This window comes from Mobula hypostoma, chromosome 19 (assembly GCF_963921235.1).
Source record: "Mobula hypostoma chromosome 19, sMobHyp1.1, whole genome shotgun sequence".
NCBI lineage: Eukaryota > Metazoa > Chordata > Chondrichthyes > Myliobatiformes > Myliobatidae > Mobula > Mobula hypostoma.
Window position 1 is genome coordinate 12,673,963 of NC_086115.1, and position 19,663 is coordinate 12,693,625.

Genomic DNA, 19,663 nt, shown 5'->3' on the forward strand with positions numbered 1-19,663 from the left:
CATCAGTGGCGTGGAGAGGGGAGACTTGCAGCATGCGCAACTGCTGGTCTTCCATACAACCTTGCCCAGGCCTGCACCCTGGAAACCTTCCAAGGTACAAATCCATGGTCTCACGAGACTAGCGGACGCCTATATTACTAATCTTATAACTGCAGAGTAGAAGCTGTCCTTGAGCCTGGTGGCATGTGCTTCTGCCCGATGGAAGAGAGGAGAAGTGGAAATAACCAGGGTGGGAATGTTGGGTTGTGTGGTTACAAGCACGTGCCCAATAACATTTGGGATGGAGACACAAGAGACTGGAAATGCTGGAATCTAGAGCAGCACGCTGTCTGTTGAAGGAATTGAATGGGTCCGAGCAGCATCTGTTGGGGGAAGATGAATCGTCAGCATTTCAGGTCGAAACCCTACACAAGATTAACCTTCTGCATGAGCCTGTGTCGTTAGTGTCCTGGTGCAGAGTTTCAAGCTGAAACAGAGACAGTTTCCTTCCTCCCGCAGATGCTGCTCAGCCCGAGTTCCACCAGCACATTGACTGTTGCTCATCTCTTCCTTAAATCCTATCTGGATGCATCACGGCTTGGTATGGCAACTGCTCTGCACATGAAACTGCAGAGAGAGGTGCCCATTATGGAGATCAGCCTCCCTTCCATGGACTGTCTATACTCACTGCCTCAGTAAAGCAGCCAGCCCAGACGTTCTCTTTCCTCTCCCATTCGGCAGAAGATGCAAAACCCTGATAGCATGTACCACCAGGCTCCATGCAATCATGATTTTTAAAAAACTACTGCAATTCTAATCCCCATTCCAGTATTCCCATATCACCGCCCTTGTCATAAGGTGGTGGCTGGGAACGGACCCAAGTGCAAGACACAGACACTGAAGTACTAGGGACAGGACTAGGATACAGGGTGAGAACAAGAATATGGCCACGAAAACTGGGAACCTGGAACAGGACTGGACAAGAGAGCTAGGAGCCAGGGCTTGAACTCCGAGCCAGAGACTGGACAAGGACCCCAGAATAGGCAAGGACGTGACTTGGCTGGCAGGCAGGACGAGGTTGGAGTCTTCAGGCTTGAGAATTGGGGCAAGGCTGGAGACCAGAGACTTGAGGCAAGGCTGGAGACCAGAGGCTTGAGGCGAGGCTGGAGACCAGAGGCTTAAGGTCTTGAAGGTTGGCTTGGGGCGCGGTTCGAGGTTTGGGATCTTGACGCTCCTCTTGGGCAGGGCGCGGTACTCCTGGGCAGGGCGCGGTACTCCACCCGATGGAGGCAAGGGACAGGAAGGGACAGAACCCACCGCAGGGTAATGGCAATCTGGCCTGGCTTACCCGATGGAGGCAAGGGACAGGAAGGGACAGAACCATCCGCAGGGTAACGGCAATCTGGCCTGACTTACCCAACGGAGGCAAGGGACAGGAAGGGACATAGATACAGGGTGGCTCCAAGACAAGACTTCAGGTGAGGCGAGGCGAGAGTTACTGGCAAGACCAGGCAAGGCTTCAGACAAGGAAACAGAAGTCAGGGGAAGGGATACAAGGAGTAAGGACAAGAACAATCCAGCAGCCACACCCTGGTCTCTGAAGGTATTTATGCATCCAGCCCCAACGAGAATCAGCTGCTTCAATTAGAGCTCAACAAGAACAGAAACAGGGTAGACAGGAAAACCTGGAGCAAGGGTTGATGGACCGGACCGTGAACTGGAATGCGGACTTCATGGACCGGACCATGACAGTACCCCACCCCCACCCCACGGGAGCCTCCAGGCGACCAAACAGGCTATCCAGACTATGGACAACCCGGGCCAGTGGGAGGGTATTTAACAGAAGGGAACCCCGGGTGGCAAGATGAAAACGACAGTGTCTGTGTTGCTGGGTCCATGGCTGGCTGGATCGTACTGTCATAAGGAGGTGGCTAGGAACGGACCCAAGAGCAAGACACAGACACTGAAGTACTAGGGACAGGATTAGGATACAGGGCGAGGGCTAGGACATGGACACGAAAACCAGGAACCTGGAACAGGACTGGACAAGAGAGCTAGGAGCCAGGGTTTGGACTCCGAGCCAGAGACTCGACAAGGACCCAGAACCTGGGTCTTGCCTCTGGCTCGGACCCCAGAACTAGGCAAGGACGTGGCTTGGCTGGCAGGCAGGACGAGGCTGGAGTCTTCAGGCTTGAGGCCTGAGGCAAGGCTGGAGACCAGAGGCTTGAGGCAAGGCTTGGCTAAAGGCTTGAGGTCTTGAAGCTCCTCCTGGGCAGGGTGTGGTAATTCTGAGCAGGCATGGATCTCCATCCAACAGAGGCAAGGGACAGGAAGGGACAGAACCAACCGCAGGGTAACGGCAATCTGGCCTGACTTACCTGATGGAGGCAAGGGACAGGAAGGGACAGAATCCACAGCAGGGTAACAGCAATCTGGCCTGGCTTACCCAACGGAGGCAAGGGACAGGAAGGGACAGAACCAGCCGCAGGGTATCGGCAATCTGGCCTGACTTACCCAACGGAGGCAAGGGACAGAACCAACCGCAGGGTAACGGCAATCTGGCCTGGCTTACCCGACGGAGGCAAGGGACAGGAAAGGACATAGATACAGGGTGGCTCCAAGACAAGAACTTCAGGCGAGGCGAGGCGAGAGTTACCGGCAAGACCAGGCAAGGCTTCAGGCAAGGAAACAGAAGGCAGGGGAAGGGATACAAGGAGTAAGGACAAGACAATCCAGCAGCCATGCCCTGGTCTCTGGAGATATTTATGCAGCCAGCCCCAACGAGCATCAGCTGCCTCAATTAGTGCTCAACAGGAACAGAAACAGGGTAGACAGGAAAACCTGGAGCAACGGTCGATGGCCCGGACTGTGAACCGGAATGCGACTTCACAGACCGGACCATGACAGCCCTGGCCCATCGGATTCCAGCAATCTGTGTCCCTGCAGCAGCCTTTAGCCCCATCCTCATCTTCCAACCCCACTAGCCGGCTTCATTAGCCCTTTTTGAAAAAAAACATGTCTACATCCACCTATCATGTCTTTTTACCAGTCATCCTTCACCCCCCCACGATCCACCCATCACCCACTGGACCCTGTCTCCCCCTCTCTCCCCCACCCCTTTATCTCAACTATCTCACCTTCCACACTTGGTCCTGATGAAGGGTCTTGACCTGAAACATCGACAGTTCCTTTCCCTCCACAGATGCTGCTCAACGCACTGACCTCCTCCAGAAGTTTTGCTTTGTTTTTGCACCTGCATTTTCTTGTGTCCCTTTCTTGGCCTCTGATTTTAACCTCATGATGATTTCTTGCTCCTCAGGCGTCTGATCAACAATGATATTTCGCTCCTGGAATCCACCGGTCTCTTTCAGAAGCTTCCGCAGTTGAGAAAAATGTGAGTAGATGTTCCTCATTCCCTCCCCTTTTAGTTTGCCCACCCAACTTTCTGGAGGGTTCCGACCCTCACCATCACCCATCACCAGGTAAAGTTCTTCCTTCGAGGCTCCCTTTCTCCATCGGTAGATGCAGAAGAACTTTGGAGCAGATTCCAATTCATGCATTTATCTATTGCCTGCACATCGAAATATGTCATTTGCATTAACAACCAACACAAACGAAAAACGTGTTGGGGACATCCTGCTAGTGTTGCCACACCTGCTCCTAGTTCTTATGTTCCAAAAAGGATTCCAGAACTCAAACATGGTGGCGGTATTCATTTATTATTGTCACATGTACCATACTACAGGGAAAAGCATAATCATCATACAGAAAATGCAGGAGGAACTCAGCAGGTCAGTCAGCACCTATGGGGGAGAAAAAACAGTCGACATTTCAGGCCAAGTGTTGATGAGGAGACTCAGCCCAAACTGTCGACTGTATCCCCCTCCAAGATGCTACCCGACCCGCCAAGTTCCTCCAGCATTCAGTGTGTGTTGCTCTGGATTTCCCGTATCTACAGAATCTCGTGTTTACAGTGCGTACTCAGTTTAATTATGACAGTGCATTAAGCTCTGAGTTTTTTACTCAGAGAGTGGTGAGTGCGTGGAATGGGCTGCCAGCAACAGTGGTGGAGGCGGATACGATAGGGTCTTTTAAGAGGCTTTTAGATAGGTACATGGAGCTTAGTAAAACAGAGGGCTATAGGTAAGCCTAGTAATTTCTAAGGTAGGGACATGTTTGGTACAGCTTTGTGGGCCAAAGGGCCTGTATTGTGCTTTAGGTTTTCTATGTTTCTAAGCCACAATAAGGTAAAACAATAATAATGCAGAATAAAGTTCAAACGCGACAGGGAAAGGGCCATCAGGTGACAAGAGGAAGTCCACCTTCTCAAAGGTTACACCTTAAATAATTGGATTTTCCTCATTTTATTACTCAGAATCATTGAGTCATAGAACACTACAGCAGAGAAACAGACCATTTGGCCCATCTAGTTCATGCCAAACTACTATTCTATCTAGACCCATCGAGCATATATCCCTCTATATCATTCCCTATCCAAACTTCTCTTAAATGTTGCAATCGAACCCACATCCACCACCTCTGCTGGCAGCTCGTTCCACACTCTCACCACCCTCTGAGTGAAGAGGTTCCCCCCTCAGGATCCCCTTAAGCATTTCACCTTTCACCCTTAATCCATGACCACTGGTTCTAGTCTCACCCAACCTCAGTGGAAAAAGTCTGCTTGCATTTATAATTTTGTGTACCTCTATCAAATCTCCCCTTATTCTCTCATGCTCCAGGGAATAAAGTCCTAACCTGTTCAATCTTTCCCTAGGACTCGGGTCCTCAAGTCTTGGCAAAATCTTTGTAATTTTTGCTGTACTTTTTCCATCTTATTGATATTTCTTCTGTAGGTTGGTGACCTTATTTGTTGAGGGAGTGCAAACTCTACAGGGAAGGCCAGCATTCATTGTTCAATCCTCCCTTAGCTGATGAAGCTGTGGAGAAGCCACCACATTGATGGGTCTGGATTCCAATATAGACACATCAGTAAACCTGATGGGTTCCTATGGAATTCAGTCATTTCGTGGTCATTGCAAAAGAAAAGATGCATGTGACAAAAAGCTAATCTCTATATCAAAAAAAAATTCAGTGAATAATATCATCTGGGGTCATCAACCAACTAAATTCGAGGATGTGCTCGGGGCAGCCTGCAAGTATTGCCATGCTTCCATCGCCAACATGGCCATGTCCACACCAGCTTTCTTTAAAAAATTCCAGGTTTAATTCATTACTTGAATTTAAATTCTCCTGCTATTGTGGTAGGATTTTTGCTCCTAAGTCTCGATCAGTGCGGTTCACAACTCTGGTGCAACACTTTGGTGTCCTTTACCATTTACTGAGTGAACAGTAAACTGTATGGACTCTGTCTATACTTCTTGCTGCCTCAGAAAAGCAGCCAGCATCACCAAAAACCCCACCCACCCCAGATATTCCCACTTCTCCCCCACCCATCAGATAAAAGATACAATAAAAAAAAAGATGAGGTGTACAAGATAAGCTCAAAATCTGCAGATGCTGGAAATCCAAACCAACACACACAAAATGTTGGAGGAACTCAACAGGTCAGGCAGCATCTATGGAAATGAATAAACAGTTGATCTTCTGGGCAGAGACCCTTCTTCGGGTCTGGAGGGAAGGTGGAAGATGCCAGAATATGAAGGTGGGTGGAAGGAAAGGAGGATAGCTAGCGGGTGGGTAAAAGATGAAGCGCTGGAGAAGAAGGAATCTGACAGGGGAGGAGAGTGGACCATAGGAGAAACGGAAGGAGCAGGGCAACCGGGGGAGGTGATAGGCAGGTGGGAAGAGGTAAAGAGGTCATTTGAACGGGAGTACCTGCAATCCTCAGTGGGTCCAAACCGAAAGACCTGAAAGCGGAACCGGAAGCCCTGTGGAACAAGGTTCCAGGAAGGATTTGTGGCTGAGCTAGCGAGTCTGGGTGAGCACATGGTCAAAGAGTCAGGGGGCAGCAGAGATCACAGAGGGGGAGCAGTTAGAGAGGCTGTCACTGAACTCACATCGAAGAGAAGATTTAAGCTCCTTCAGTGTAGGCAGACCTTGAAGGGTCTTTGTAGTGGAGCAGCAAATCGCAAACACGAAAAAGTCTGCAGATGTTGGAAACCCAGAGCAACGTGCACAAAATGCTGGAGGAACTCAGCAGGTCAGGCATGTGGTAAACCATGTATATATGTTGTAACTGGGTTACCGGTCTGGACATGCCCCTCTGCTGACTGCTCCTGAGGCTCCTCCCACAGAGCCCTGAATAAAGGTGACTGTGCCACTGCTCCTCCCTCAGTCCAGGGCAGACACAGCATGGACAAGGACCCATTTTACTGTTAATGAAAGCCTTTCCGTATTTACTCTACTTCCAGTCTTTTGGAGTAAGTGATAGTGCATCAAGGCAGCATCTCTGGAGATAAATAAAAATGATAAGAGGCATTGATAGAGTGGACAGCAGCGGCAATGACCCACACCAGAGGGCATCATTTTAAGGTGATTAAGGGAAAGCATGGGGGGTATGAGAGGTGGGTGTCTGGAACGTGCTGCCAGGCTTGGCGGTAGTGGCAGCTACATTAGCGATATTGAAGAGACTCTTAAGGCTGATTTATACTTCTGCGTACTAGCCTACACCGTAGCCCGCGCAAGTGGCCTACGCCATTGTGAGCATTTATACTTGTGCGTTGGTGTGTCTGCGTCGCTCTGCAATTTCACCGCCAAAACGCTAGTTGGCGGGGTTTCTATGCCACTGTGATGAGTTTCTTCATGTGGAGTTTCAACACGAAGAAACTCAAACTTCAAACAATGGCGACTGAAACTGAAGGAGGGTGAATTTTCTGTGTTTGTCCGGCCGCTGAGAGACATGGACGAGGAAATGCATTTCAAATATTTTTGGATGTCGGCAGGTAGATTTGACGATTTGGTTAATCGTCTCCAACCATTTATTTCGCATCAGTGTACGCACAGTATACTCAGAGACTGGCAATCACCATTCGAGCTTTAGCTTCAGGTGGAAGTCAACAGGCTGTAGCAGCTAGCTACAAACTGGCGTCAAGCACAGGGTCCTCCATAATTTCGGAGGTCTGTAAAGCTTTACGGAAAGCATTGCAGCCAGAGTTCCTTCCCTACCCTTCAGTCGCCCAATGGGAAGCTATTGCAGCGTAGGAGGAAATGCGATGCTACCAAGCGGACCAATCACAGTTGTTGCGGTCTGCATCGCCGCAACGCGTAGTTACATTTTTGGGGAGGTGCGCGTCAGGCTACGGCGAAGGGTACGCGGCTATGCAGATTTGACGCAGAAGTATAAACTGGCCTTTAGGCAAGTGGATGATAGAAAAATGGAGGGCAATGTGGGAGGGAAGGATTGGATTGATCTTGGCGTAAGTTAAAAGTCGGCACAACATCATGGGCTAAAGAACCTGTACTGTTCTGTATGGTTTGATATTCTATGTAAACAATAAATTCCACGCTGATCCTGTGAGTCTGGTAATGAAGTTGATGATGAACACCCGAATAATTCCAAATTCTGCTCTTGGCTGCTCGATTTTAGTGCCAGCTAACAGCCACCAACAATGAGTAAACCACAGGGAGCCTGGATTTAATTAACACATTTCTGATTACTGAAGGCACAGCAAGTGATGGTCACTGTTGTTGCTCCTGTGATCTTAATTCATTAGCAAACACCTTCTTCTTTATCTGACTAGCTGTCACACACGCACTCATGCAGAGACACAGATATGCAAACACACTCATGGAGACACATACATCATGTACATGGATGCACAGATACACAGCCAAGCACACGCCTGATAAACAATACACACACACAAAACAAAACGCACACTGCCACTCAAACACACGCGTGTGCATGTACTCACGGACGCGCACGTAGATGGCACGAAAAGCACAAAAACGTTCCAGCACACACTCTCTGAATTTGCTCCCCTGATCTCAGACTTTTCTTTCTTTGTTTCCAGAAACCTGAGCAACAACAAGATTGCAGAAATCGAAGACGGGACCTTCGAAGGGGCTTCGTCTGTCTCTGAGCTGCATCTCACAGCCAATCAGCTGGAGTCCATCAGGAGTGGGATGTTCCGAGGCCTAGATGGATTAAGAACTCTGTAAGTGCCAATTCAGCTGGTACCACACTGGGTCCTTTCACCCGATCCAGAGAGCAGCCAGGGCCTGGGTTAACGTTCGGTCTTCCTGATTCCTTGCCTGGATGGGCAGCATGGATCTGTATGCCCTGATCCCTTAGAGGCAGAATCAGCTGTAGCTGAGCGGTTCACACTGTAATAGTTAATCAACTACACGGCAATAGTTTAATCAATCCATGCCAGTAATTTCACACTAACCTCCAGTTTTGACTATGTTTACACAGAACAGTAGAGTTACAAATATTGGCTGCAACACCATCGATCAGAATAATTAAGAGGAGTTTGGTTAAGTACATGGAAGGGAGGGGTATGCAGATTTATGATCCATGGGACTATGCAGAATAACAGGCACGGACTAGATGGGCCAAAGGGCCCATCTCTGTGCTGTAGTGCTCTGAGACTGTTTGTAATGTATGTGTCTTCGATTTATAGAACAGTACAATACAGGAACAGACTTGTCAGTCCACCGCATCTATTCTGTACCCAAATTAAACTAAATCTCTTCTGCCTGTACATGACTCATATCCCTCCATTCCCTGCATATTCATGTCTATATAAAACGCCTCTCTTTTGAGGAGAGATGGCGTGAGCTAGGGCTTTTCTCTTTGCAGCAAAGGAAGATGAGAGGTGACTCAATAGAAGTGTGCAAGATGGTAAGAGGCATAGGTCAAGTGGACAAGTGGACAGCTTGATCAAGTGGACTTTTTCCCAGGGTGGAAATGGTTAATGCGAAGGGGCATATTACTTTGAGGTGTTTGGAGGAAAGTACAGTAGGGGATGTCAGAGGTAGTTTCTTTACACAGAGAGTGATGGGTACGTGGAACACCCCGCCAGGGGTAGTGGTCGAGCAGATACATTAAGGGCATCGAAGAGACTCGTAGATAGGCACATGGGATGATGGAGAAATAGAGGGCTATGTAGGGGGAGGAATGGTTAGATTGATCTTGGAGCAGGTTAAAGGGTCATGCACATTGTGGGCTGAAGGGTCTGTACTGTTCTATGTTCTAAACATATCAGAGGCGATAGGAAGGCTGCAGAGGAGGTTGGCCAGGGCACTGCCCAAATTAGAGGGCATGTGCTACAAGGAACGGTTGGACAGACTTGGGTTGTTTTCTCTGGAGTGTCAGAAACTGAGGGGAGACCTGATAGAAATTTATAGGATTACGAGCGGCATAGAGAGAGTACACAGCTGGCATCCTTTTCCCCCAGTTGAAATGTTTAATACCAGAGGGCATGCATTTAAGGAGAGAGGGGGCAAGTTCAAAGGAGATGTGCAGAGAAAGTTTTTTTTATAAAAACAAACGGAGTGGTGGATGCCTGGCATGCACTCTCAGGGGTGGTGCTGGATGGAGATATAACAGAGGTATTTAAGAGTCTCTTAGATAGGCAGATGTATGTGCAGAGAATGGAAGGATATGGGTGTTGTGTAGGTCAAAGAAGTTATTTGAGTTATGCATTTAATTACCAGTCTAATCAGCTTGGCACACTGTGGCTGGATGGTTGGGGTCTTTGGTGATAGATGTCACTGCTTAATGATAGCACTCCATACAAGTGTGCTCAGTGATGGGGAGGGCTTTGCCTGTGATGGACTGGGCTGTATCCACCATCTTCTGTAGAGTTTTCCATTCCTGGACATTGGTGTTTACATACCAGGCTGTGATGCAACCAGTTAGGATACTCTCCACTGTACAGAGGCTTGTCAAAGTTTTATGTGACATGCCGAACGTACTCAAACTTTGAAGAAAGTAGAAGTTGCTTTTGTGCCTTCTTTGGGGTAGCACTCCTGTCCCGTTCCCAGAACAGAGCCTCTGATATGATAACACCGAGGAATTGAAAGTTACTTATCCTCTCCATTTTGAGGCCTTCAGGTGGCCAGGATTGACCATGGGTGTTGACTCTACATGGTACACAGGCCAGGGCAGTACAATATGGAGGGCAAACTGTTGCCCATGCAGCAGGCTCCCCCTCTCCACACCGGTGATGAATCCAAAGGAATGATAGAACGGCAATTTGATATCAGCGGCATCACAGGAGTTGCCAGTCAGAATTGAACTCAGCGTGGGACTGCCTGAAGGGTTCCAGCTCCAGGTTTTTCCTTGGGGATTTACTTCTGAAGCCTTCCCCTTGAGTGGATGTAGCCACAAAGAAGCAGAGGTTTGAGATCAGAGTTTTCCTTCTCCGAGATGAGCTGCCAACCACAGCTGACGAGCCGAAGTGACTGGTTTTAAGGCACCAGTAGCTCACCTTTGCCCCTTTGCTGTCAGTAGAAACAGTTCCACCAGGCTTAGTAGCCAGGCCACATGTGAAGGCCAGGAGCCGGACTTGGTTGGCAGAGGTAATTTGAAGTGCTCACCATTTAATAGGTAGTGGGAGCTTATCCCCACTACCAACTCGTGCTATGACAACCTCCATTTATATCCAATATTATATTTCCTATAATATTACTGGGCTAATTGTGAATTGACTGAGCAACACATACAAAATGCTGGAAAAACTCAATGTCATACAACAGTCAATGATTTGGGCCAAGACCTTTCATCAGGCCACACAATGTGTGTGTGAATTGTCTGCCATCTTTTGGGGACAGTTTTTATTTGGGTACCATTTATAAATTGTTGGAACGTTTGATTCATTGTGAAGGGCAGCACCCTAGAAGGGGAGGTGTGGGGTTTATATGGAACCAATGCATCGCCTGTCCTCAGTGGTTTGAAGATGATTGCATGCCCATTGACCCACTGACCAAATTCTGGTCAGTTAGAGGTTAATTGCAAGTTTGTGAAGTTCAAAGTCATCCAGGGACTAATAAGACCACAAGACATAGGAGCAGAATTAGGCCACTCAGCCCATCAAATTTACCCAATCATGGGGATGATTTATTATCCCGCTCAACTTTCAATTGGTGCCATCTACGTAGAACACAGAACCAGTATATCCAAGTAGACAAGGCATAGAACATTGAACATAGAACAGTCCAGGACTTTTGGCCTGTACTGTGCGGTACCTACTCTAAAATCAGTCTAATCTTAACTTCCACACAGCCCCCCACTTTTCTGCATCCATGTATCTATTCAAGAATCTCTTAAATGTCTCTAATGTTTCCACATCTACTACCACCCCGGCTACGCGTTCCACGTACTCACCAGTCTCATTCTAACAAAAGCCTACCTCTGACACCCCCCCCATAATTTCTTCCAATCACCTTAAAATTAAGCCTGCTCAAGTAACAAGTAATTTCATTTTTTTTTCCTAAATCGATCTTGTGTTCCGTTGCTTTATTATTCTTTCGAGATACCACCTGACACAGGGCTTTGACGCTATATTGATTCCAGGAAGTGAGGCTTATTGGAATATTGGCTGTCCAATCAGAATGAATTACAGGAAATATCAATATTGTAACCCAGTACAACGTTGGTTTCCCTTGGGAGCTTCTGCTCATTACTGGGGCTGGAAAGCATTCCACATTTTCCTTTAGGGACGCTTCGCTGCACACAGAGAGAAACCGAAAGGGAAAACAGGTGCCCAAGTCCAGAGCAATAGAGACACACTGTTATTACTTGGGAAATGTACGACGCGTTTCGAGGAAAGCCAGCAGTTGGTAATCACAATCTCAGTAAAGAGACCGATGAAGGCTCCCAGCCCGAAACCTCGACTGTTTATTCCTCCCCGTAGATGCTGAGTTCCACCACTATTTTGTGTGTGTTAATTAGTTAGGAGGATAGTGTTGCACTTCAGAAGGATGGACCAGGATAGGACATACATAGTGAACAGTAGGGCATTGACGTGTGTGGTAGAACAACGGGATCTGGGAACACAGGTCCATAACCACATGAAAGTGGCATCACAAGCCCAAAGACACATGTGCAGAAAGGTGCCGGGAAAGGGCCGGTAACATGATGAAGGGCCCTACCCACCTGCTCATGGACTGTTTGTCCCACTCCCTTCAGGAAGGAGGCTAAGTAGTGTCCACGTTAGGAAACCAGACACAAAAACAGTTACTTTTCCCAAGCAGTAAGCCTGGTCAACACCTCCACCCGCTAACCCACCCCTACTTTATCATTACCTGTCAGAGTCACCCCCTGTATGGGTTCGCCCGTGCCCAGTGCCACTTTACAGACATAAACTGATTGTAGGTCAATAAGTTATCTTACGTATTTGTGTTTTTATTATTATTGTGTTGCTTATAGAAAAGTGCAATACAGAAACAGGTCCTTTGGCTCATCTAAACCACACTGAACCATTTAGATCATGTTTTTTTTATGCTGCATCGGATCAGGAGTAACAATTATTTTGTTCTCCTTTACACGTGTCCAGGAAATGACACTTAACAACTTTGAATCTTCCTTTCCCCAGGATGTTGAGGAATAATCGCATCCGCTGCATCCACAACGACAGCTTCACTGGACTGACCGCTGTTCGCCTCCTCTCACTGTACGACAACCAGATCGCCACCATCACGCCAGCCGCCTTCGATACTCTGCATTCACTCTCTACCCTGTGAGTACACCTTCCTCATTTTCTTCCTCTTCGTATTTTCCGCCTTGATGTTTCAATACAGTGCTTTCCACGATTGCATTCTCCAAGTCTTCATTGTAACATTCAATATTGAAAGGACTGGAAAGGGTGGACGTGGAGAGGACATTTCCAGTCTAGGTGAATCTTGGATCAGAGGGCACACCGTCAGACCAGAGGGATGTCCATTTACAAACGTAGAACAGAGATGAGGAAGAATTTCTTTAGCCAGAGGGTGGTGAATCTGTGGAACTCATTGCCACAGACGGCTGTGCAGGCCAAGTCATTGGGTATATTTAAAGCAGAGACAGGTTCTTGTTTAATCAGGGCATCAAAGGTTTTGGGGAGAAATCAGCAGAATGGGTATGACTAATCAGATAATATATGAAAATACATGAAATGCTTTAAGTCAAAATTTTTAAAAAAACAAAATTATCAAATATCTCTGCCTTTTGAATCAACATCTGCCAGCCCAAATGAATAACATAATAAACACACACAACTGAGGCTAATTAAAAGCTGTCAGCTCTGAGCACAGTGTAGTGTCTAATGACCACAAAAGTGCATGTAACTGACGCTAGTTAGAAACTTTTTGGCAACAGTCTCCTTCCCAGTTAAGCAGCATAGAATCCCAAATAAACAAAGGGAATCCCAGCTATATTCCTGATCGTACTGGTGCCTAAGAACTTGTCTCAATGACTATCGTCCAGAGACACTGGATGGAGCGTTTTGAGAGGCTGGTGGTAAAGCATATCAGCTCCAGTCTGAGTGGCGACTTGCATCCACTCCAATTTGTCTACCAGAGCAACAGGTTGACAGCAGATGCCATCTCATTAGCTCTTCACACAACCCTGGAACATCTGGAGAGCAAAAATGCATACATCAGGATGTTCTTTATTGACTACAGCTCATCATTTAACACCAACATCCCCTCAAAACTAATTAGTAAACTCCAAGACCTGGGCCTCTTATGCAGTTATGACTCTTATACCCCCTTATGCAATTGGATCCTGAATCTCCCCACTTACAGACCCCAGTTAGTTCAGATTGGCAAAAGCATCTCCTCCACAATCTCCATCAGCACAGGAGCATCACAGGGGTGTGTGCTTGGCCCCTGTTCTACTCACTTTACACCTATGACTGTGTGGCTAAGTACAGCCCCAACACCACATACACATTTGCTGACGACACCACTGTTGTGGGCTCTATCAAAGGGGGTGATGAATCAGCAAACAGGAGGGGGATTGAAAATTTGACAGAGTGGTGTCATTACAACAACCTCTCACTCAGTGTCAATAAGATCAAGGAACTGATTGTAGACTTCAGCACAGGTCCATTAGCCAGTAATCATCGGATGATCCGAGGTGAAGAGTGCCAGTAACTTTAATAATCCTGGGTGTCACCATCTCAGAGGACGTGTCCTGAACCCATCATACAAATGTTAATTGTGAAGAAAGCACGACAGCACCTCTACTTCCTCTGGAGTCTGCAGACATTCTGCATATCAAAAACCCTGACAAACTTCCCTAGATGTGTGTTGGAGAGCATGTCGACTGGCTGCCTGGTATGGGAAAACAATGCCTTTGAGCAGAAAATCCTAAAAAGGAGTAAATCGCGATTTAAATCCCTCCTGACCATTGAGCACATCTACATGAAATGTTGCCGTAGAAAAGCAGCATCTATCAAAGATCCCCACCACCCAGGCCATGCTCTTTTCTCACTGCTGCCATCAGGTAGAAGGTACAAGAGCCTCAGGACTTGCATCACCAGGTTCAAGAACAGTTCCTACCCCTCAACCATCAGGCTCTTGAACAAAAGAGATGACTTCATTCATTTTGTTTCAGGTGTTCCCACATCTGATAGTCTCACTTTAAGGACTCTACCTTGCTATTTCATGCTCTTGTTATTTATTGCTATTTATTCATAATTCCATTTGCACAGTTCATTGATCCTATTTACAGTTACTGTTCTGTAGATTTGCCAAGTATGCCAGCAGGAAAAAGAATCTCAGGGCTGTATGTGGTGATGTGCATGTACTCTGATAATAAATTTTACTTTGAACTTTGGATTAATTTTGATTCTTTATGAGTTGTCCCAAGTAAGCAGCTGCCACAATTAACCAATGGGCCATTTAGCTGGAAACCACTGCATATCCAAGAACATTGGAAATGCTGGAAATAAGGCAGCCGGTATGTATACAGGAAGCTCCCTGAAGGTGCCATATGGTAGCAACAGATGATCAGGTGAGGGTGCATGTTAAAATATAACAGGAAGAGATTTCTGCCATTTTTAGAATGAGATCTTATATAGAATATTGAAGCATAAAACCTAGAAAACCTACAGCACAATACAGGCCCTTCAGCCCACAAAGCTGTGCCAAACACGTCCTTACCTTAGAAATTACCTAGGGTCACCCACAGCCCTCTACTTTTCTGAGCTCCATATACCTATCCAGGAGTCTCTTAAAAAGACCCTATCGTATCCGCCTCCACCACCATCGCTGGCAGCCTATTCCACGCACTCACCACTCTCTGCATAAAAAACTTACCCCTGACATCTCCTCTGTACCTACTTCCAAGCACCTTCAAACTGTGCCCTCTCGTGTTAGCCATTTCAGCCCTGGGAAAAAGCCTCTGATTATCCACATGATCAATGCCTCTCATCATCTTATACACCTCTATCAGGTCACCTCTCATCCTCCGTCGCTCCAAGGAAAAAAGGCCAAGTTCACTCAAACTATTCTCGTAAGGCATGCTCCCCAATCCAGGAAACATCTTTGTAAATCTCCTCTGCACCCTTTCAATGGTTTCCACATCCTTCCTATAGTGAGGTGACCAGAACTGAGCACAGTACCGCAAGTGGGGTCTGACGAGGGTCCTATATAGCTGCAACATTACCTCTCGGCTCCTAAACTCAATCCCACGGTTGATGGAGGCCAATGCACCGTATGCCTTCTTAACCACAGAGTCAACCTGCACAGCAGCTTTGAGTGTCCTATGGACTCGGACCCCAAGATCCCTCTGATCTTCCACATATCCATTGGTAGCAAGTTAGACTAAAACCATACTCCATAATCCAGATGCAAACTCACCAGGGCACTATACAACTGCAATAAAGTACAAAGGAGGTGGTAGAAGAACTACAGAGTTCATGAGCACAGTCAAAAGTCAAAATAAAATTTATTATCAAAATACATAAATGTTACCATTCACCACATTGAGATTGTCTGTCTTGCCGACATTCACTGAAAATGGTGCCGCAGATGTAGAAGACATTTGGCACGTTGGTATTCATGAGTCAAGGCACTGAGTAAAGGTGTTGGAAAATTATACTGCAGTTATATAAAATGTTGGTGAGGCCACACTTAAAGTATTGTGTACCATTTCTGGTGGGCATGTGGCCAAGTGGTTAAGGCATTAGACCAGCGTCCTGAAGGTCATGAGTTTGAGCCGCAGCCGAGGAAACGTGTTGTGTCCTTGAGCAAGGCACTTAATCACACATTGCTCTGCGACGACACTGGTGCCAAGCTGTATGGGTCCTAATGCCCTTCCCCTGGACAACATTGGTGTCGTGGAGAGGGGAGACTTGCAGCATGGGCAACTGTTGGTCTTCCATACAACCTTGCCCAGGCCTGCACCCTGGAGAGTGAAGACTTTCCAGGCGCAGATCCATGGTCTCACAAGACTAACGGATGCCTTTACTTTTACCATTTCTGACACCCTGTTACAGAAAGGATGACGCTTGTCCTGCGGGGGCGTGCTTTATTCTGATTGTCGAAAGTCGCTTCCGTTGTGATTGGTCAGTTTAGAAGCTGCAGCTGCTTTTCCCATTGTTGGCATAGATCAGCAGATCGAGCAGCCTTGCCGTGCACTGTTCCGGATGCCAACACGTCCAGAAGATGCCAACAGCAACACCTCTCCATCCCTGCATTGCCCTGGCAGAGGTTTCATGTAGATTTTGCTGGACCATTTATGGGCACAAATTTTTTCCTATTAGTTGTCGCAGCTACAACGTGGCCGAGAGTGTCCCTAATAGCCTCCAATACAGCCTCACACACTGTTGATGTGTTGTTAAGCCTCTTCAAGGATTGGTGTTTGGAACACTTAGTCAGTGACAATGGACCACAGGTTGTTGTGGAACAATCCGTAAATAAACAGCACAAGACATATTACATCTGTACCGTACCATCCAGCGACAAGTCGAAAGGTTTGTCCAGAGTCTAAAGAACACTCTGCAAGCAGTGTCAGCAGAACGCACTATACTAACACCGAATCAGAAGATCACCCATTTCCCCCTTGCATATCGCAATGCGGCACACTCCACCACTAACAACCCACCAGCTGTGCTGTACCTGGACTGTCCATTGCACTCACGCTTGGATCTCCTCAAACCCAATCTCAAAATGAGTATGCAGGACAAAGAGCTGAGGCAAATTGAGGTCAGTCGAGGGGGTTTCACTCCTGGACAAGCAGTCTTGCAAGGGACTGACGTGACCAAAAGTTGGTTGCCCTGAGCTGTCAGAACCACTTCCTGCAGTCCCAGAATCATCTCTTATAACCACCACAGAAGATGTCCCAGAACCTGAAATTAAGTCTCACCTGCCAAGCGGAGTGATCCCCCTCATCAGGGAAGACATTATCCATCAATGTTAAGAAATCCCTCACAAATGGGATAATTTTAAATTCACAATGCTGCGAATGTCGGTATAGTAGTTGTTTCAGTAATATTGTAAATATATTTGATTAAGCATTCCTTCTTGTTTACATAACTCATTACAGGTTGAATGTAAAAGAATGTGAGTGACATACATCATTATGCCACTATGTCATAAGTGCATGCCTCACTGAAAGTAAGAACGAAATGTACACGTTCTCCTGGGCTCCCATCTTTTTCTTCCAATTAGTTTTATGTATTGGAGTTATAAAAGGTAACAGCTGTTTGAGGCAGTGTGAAGTGCATGGAGAGGAGGCTGGTTTCTGTGATGTGCTGAGCTGTGTCCAGACTCCCCGCAGTTTCTCATCGTCACAGGTAGAGCAATTGCCGTGCCAAGTCATGATGTATCAGACAGCATGCTGCCTGTGGTGGTTCTGTAAAAATCAGTGAGAAGCAATAAGTACATGTTGAATTTCCTCAGCCTTCTATGAAAATAGCGATTTCTTGACCAGCAGGTTTTTGGACTGAGGAATGAAAGATTTGAGATGACCGAGAATCATTTGATGGCTCTCTCTGGGCCTGTACTCACTAGAGTTTAGAAAAATGAAGGGGGGGGGGGTGGAATCTTATCGAAACCTTATCAAATATTGAAAGGCCTAGAGAGAATGAACATGGAGAGGATGTTTCCTATATTGAGACAGTCTAGTATAGTAAGCAGCCGTCGATCCCAGGGGATCATGGGTTTGTGCCTCTGGATTTGAAGAACCAGCTGTTGCCCATGCAGCAGGTTCCCCTTCTCCACGTCATTGATGTAGTCCAAGGGTTATGGGAGAAGGAAGGAGAGTGGAGTTGACAGGGAAAATGTGTCAGCCGTGACTGAATGGTGAAGCAGGTTCGATGGGCTGAATGGCCTAACTTTGCTCCCACTGTTGGCAATGTTTACTTCGAGGAACATGAACCTCTCAGCCATCTCTACCTCAGCACTATTGATACATGCACCCACATTCTGACATGGACACTACAGCTCAGATAAAGACTTTTGCCCCAGTGGTCATGTTCAATTTCCAGAGGAATAATCCAGCTATATTTCAAATCCCTCCATATTACTGTGACATTGAAACTCAAGTTACAATTGTAAGGGCTGCAGAGGGTTGCAAACCAAGCAAGCTCCATCATTGGCCTGGCCTCCCCAACACTGAGGGCATCTTCAAAAAGCAGTACCTCAGAAAAGGTGACATCCATCATTAAGGTCCCTCATCACCCAGGATGTGCTCTCTTCTTATTACTACCATCAGGGAGGAGGTACACAAGCCGAAAGACACACACTCAGTGTTTTAGGAACAGCTCCTCAGTTAGATTTCTGAACAGGATCTATTGTATCCGGTGCTCCTGCTGTGGTCTCTTGCATAATCGGTGAGACCCGACATAGATTGGAAAACCACTTCGCTGAGCACCTACGCTCTATCCGCCAGAAAAAGTGGGATCTCCGTGGCCACCCATTTTAATTCCACTTCCCATTCCCTTTCCAACATGTCCGTCAATAAGTTCCTCTACTGTTTTCCTCCCCTCCCTTCCAGCTCAGATTCCCCATCTTTTTTTCCCCTCCAGTCCTGCTGAAGGATTTTAGCCGAAACGTCGACTGTTTACACTTTCCCATAGATGCTGCCTAGCCTGCTGAGTTTCTCCAGCATTTTGTGTGTGTTGCTCAGATTTCCAGCATCCACAGATTTTCTCTTGTTAATGATAGCAAACCCGATTCTGATCTGGAATTTAGAAAATCAAATACGCAGAGGAACAAAGACCACAAAAGCTACTGAAATGTGCCAAAACCCTGTGCATATCCCACAAGGATTGTGATCAGCCAGCCTTCCCATTGCAGTCTCTGTGTCCCTGCCCAACAATGTGGGTGCCCATGAAGTTACAACTTTACAGCACAGTACAGGCCCGTCAGCCCATGATGTTGTGCCAGGTCATCTAACCAAGATCAATCCAATCCTTTCCCTCCCAAATAGCTCTTTATCTTTCTATCACCATTTGCCTATCTTGTCAGGAAATGCTTGCCACAAATGCAAAGCAACGGTGATGATCTAGAGGTGGCCAGTCACTTCACTAATAACCTGCAAAATAATAAGCTGCAAGGGGCCACAAAACAAGGCAGAACGGATACTTAACAGGACAAGACAAAAACATAATTGAAGGCTAGGAGTAACCGGTTGAAGCTGATCAGATCGATGAGGGAGCAAAGACTGTGGATGAGAATGTGGGACCATGGGTGTTGAAGGACTGGAAGGGGCCCCAAGAGACCTGTGGTTGGAGGAATTGGACTGGCCACACGGAGGGCAGGCAGCAACGAACTGACATACATCTGC

The 19,663-nt window shown here is 47.0% G+C and overlaps 1 protein-coding gene across 3 annotated transcripts in view; it reads left to right on the forward strand.

The window, feature by feature from the left end:
- The window catches only part of LOC134358831 (slit homolog 1 protein-like), a 339,272-nt gene that overhangs the window by 183,347 nt on the left and 136,262 nt on the right, over positions 1-19,663 (forward strand). For all 3 annotated transcript variants that reach the window (XM_063071371.1, XM_063071370.1, XM_063071372.1), the window contains exons 17-19: positions 3,299-3,373; positions 7,953-8,096; positions 12,483-12,626. In XM_063071371.1, the coding sequence (XP_062927441.1) occupies positions 3,299-3,373; positions 7,953-8,096; positions 12,483-12,626 (363 nt within the window). The remainder of the gene's footprint in view (positions 1-3,298; positions 3,374-7,952; positions 8,097-12,482; positions 12,627-19,663) is intronic.